This window comes from Trichosurus vulpecula, chromosome 2 (genome assembly GCF_011100635.1).
Source record: "Trichosurus vulpecula isolate mTriVul1 chromosome 2, mTriVul1.pri, whole genome shotgun sequence".
Lineage (NCBI taxonomy): Eukaryota > Metazoa > Chordata > Mammalia > Diprotodontia > Phalangeridae > Trichosurus > Trichosurus vulpecula.
In genome coordinates this window covers 122445105-122447212 of record NC_050574.1, presented here as the reverse complement: position 1 = coordinate 122447212, position 2108 = coordinate 122445105, and the positions used below count along the sequence as shown (strand labels likewise).

General features: G+C 46.8%; 1 protein-coding gene across 1 annotated transcript; it reads right to left on the bottom strand.

Moving 5' to 3' along the window:
• Positions 1 to 873: 873 nt before the first annotated feature.
• On the bottom strand, positions 874 to 1830 carry LOC118836733 (olfactory receptor 2AT4-like). The gene has a single exon (XM_036743930.1). The coding sequence runs from the start codon at positions 1828 to 1830 to the stop codon at positions 874 to 876; it is 957 nt and encodes a 318-aa protein (XP_036599825.1).
• Positions 1831 to 2108: the final 278 nt, after the last annotated feature.

The following is a 2108-nucleotide window of genomic DNA, read 5'->3' as shown; positions in this document are numbered from 1 at the left end:
ATAACATAAGCACATAAGGCTGGGGGAAACACAGTATTATCTGAAGTGCTTTACTGATAAGGATATCACGGAAGGCTTTCTGGAAGCAGATTTAAAAGCTGGGTAAGTGAGGGGAAGAGAAAGAAGATATTCAGACCATAGGGATCATTGTAAGCAAAGAGCCTTGGAGGTTGAGGGCCTACAAAGTGGACCAATTTGGCTGGAACAGGGATTGCACTGAGTAACTGTGGGGAATGAGAGAGTGGGCACAGTCAGACAGCTATTCATTATGCTGGCTGACTGATGTTTGTAGGTCTCTTGGGTGAGAAAATGCTGGATTTGGAGTCAGAGGATCTGAATGCCAGCCCTGGTTCTGCTCCTTACAACTTCTGTGACCTTGAAAGCTTATTATTTCCATTATCTAGGAAAATGTAAAATAAAAGTCTAGGATGAGCTACATTCTAAGGTCTCTTTTAGCTGAGTCCAAGAAATGTAAAGACCTAACAAATGGGCCCGTTAACTTTTCAACTAATTGGTAATATCTGGTGGGAGGCCTGACAGTTGCTAGGCATACACAGCTTTTCCATGTTTTCCATCTTGGTGGCTCTGCAGATAGGTATGGGTGGAGGGCAAGCATGGAGTCAGGAAGACTTGAGTTCAAATCCAGCCTCAGTCACTTACTAGCTGTGTGACACTGGTCAAGTCACTTAATCTCTTTTTGCCTCGGTTTCTTCATTGGTAAAACGGGGATAACAATAGTACCTACCTTGCTGGGTTGTTGTGAGGAGCAAATGAGAAAATAATTGTATAGCAGTTAGCATGGTGCTTGACACACAATAAATTCCATATAAATGTTAGGTATTACTGTTATTATTGCCATCATCATCAAGGACTTCAACGGTAACCTCTGCCCCAATGGCTCATGCATTTTGCGATGGCTGCTTTGACATCTTTGTTCCTCAGGGTGTAGATGAGGGGGTTCACCACAGGTGTGAGGATGGCATATACCACATTCCCCATGATGTGGAAGTCCACAGGAAGGTCAGCCCTGTAGGCCACATAGGCCACAGCAATAGATGTATAGTAGGTGCCAACAACAAGGAGATGGGATGTGCAGGTGGAGAAGGCCTTCGACCGGCCCTCCTTTGAGCTGATCTTCAGGATGGAGATGAGAATTCGAGCATAGGATAGGACCACCAACAGCAAAGGCATGAAGGAGACAGTCATGGCACAGCAGAAACCCAGGAATGTTTGGAAGGTGGGGTCTGAGCAGGAGGCCTGTACAACAGCCAGGTGGTCACAGAAGCAGTGGAAGACCTGGGCCAGGGTGCCAAAGGCCATCTGGGATGATTGGACCACAGCTGGGATGGGCAGCAGGAGGGCAGCTAGCCAAGCACCAGCTGCCAGCTTGGCATTGACCTGTGGGGACATGCGGACTGTGTAGTGCAATGGGTGGCAGATAGCTTCATAGCGATCATAGGCCATGACCACCAGGATAAAAGCCTCAGAGCAGGAGAAGCCATGGAACAAGTACATTTGCAGGAAGCAGGCTGGGAAGGAGAGGATTCGGTCATCTAACAAGAAGAGAGAGAGCATCCTGGGGATGGTAGTTGTGGTAAAGAGGATGTCCAGCACTGAGAGGTTGGTCAGGAAGAAGTACATGGGCTTGTGAAGGTTGGAGTCAATCACCACAGCTACCAGGATCAGGGAGTTGCCAGTGATGACAAGGAGATAGAGGATAAGGAAGATGAAAAAGACAGGGAGGAAGAGGAACTTTGGGAGGGAGGGGATGCCCATCAGGTAAAAGGAGGTGGGAGAGCCATCTGAGTTGTTACAGGCCCATTCATTCATGATGAGACAGAACTTGGCCTTATTGGGACTAATCCTGAAAACATCTGGAAATGGGAACCATCAGAAAGATGTTAGTCCTTACAGAGATGCCTACTGGCTTTCCTTTTCTGAGGGAAAATGTCTATTTTCCATCATCTCTAATACAGCCACTACCAATTGGAAGGGAGAATGATGCATTTAAAAGAGCATTATTCTTAGACTTGTAATGCCTGAGTCCATATCCAAGATCCTCCACTTACCATTTTGCATCTGCTGCTTTGCAACCCCAAAGAACAAGA

Excerpts from the sequence above, each read along its gene's own strand:
- LOC118836733 (XM_036743930.1), bottom strand. The coding sequence starts at position 1,830 with ATGAATGAATGGGCCTGTAACAACTCAGATGGCTCTCCCACCTCCTTT.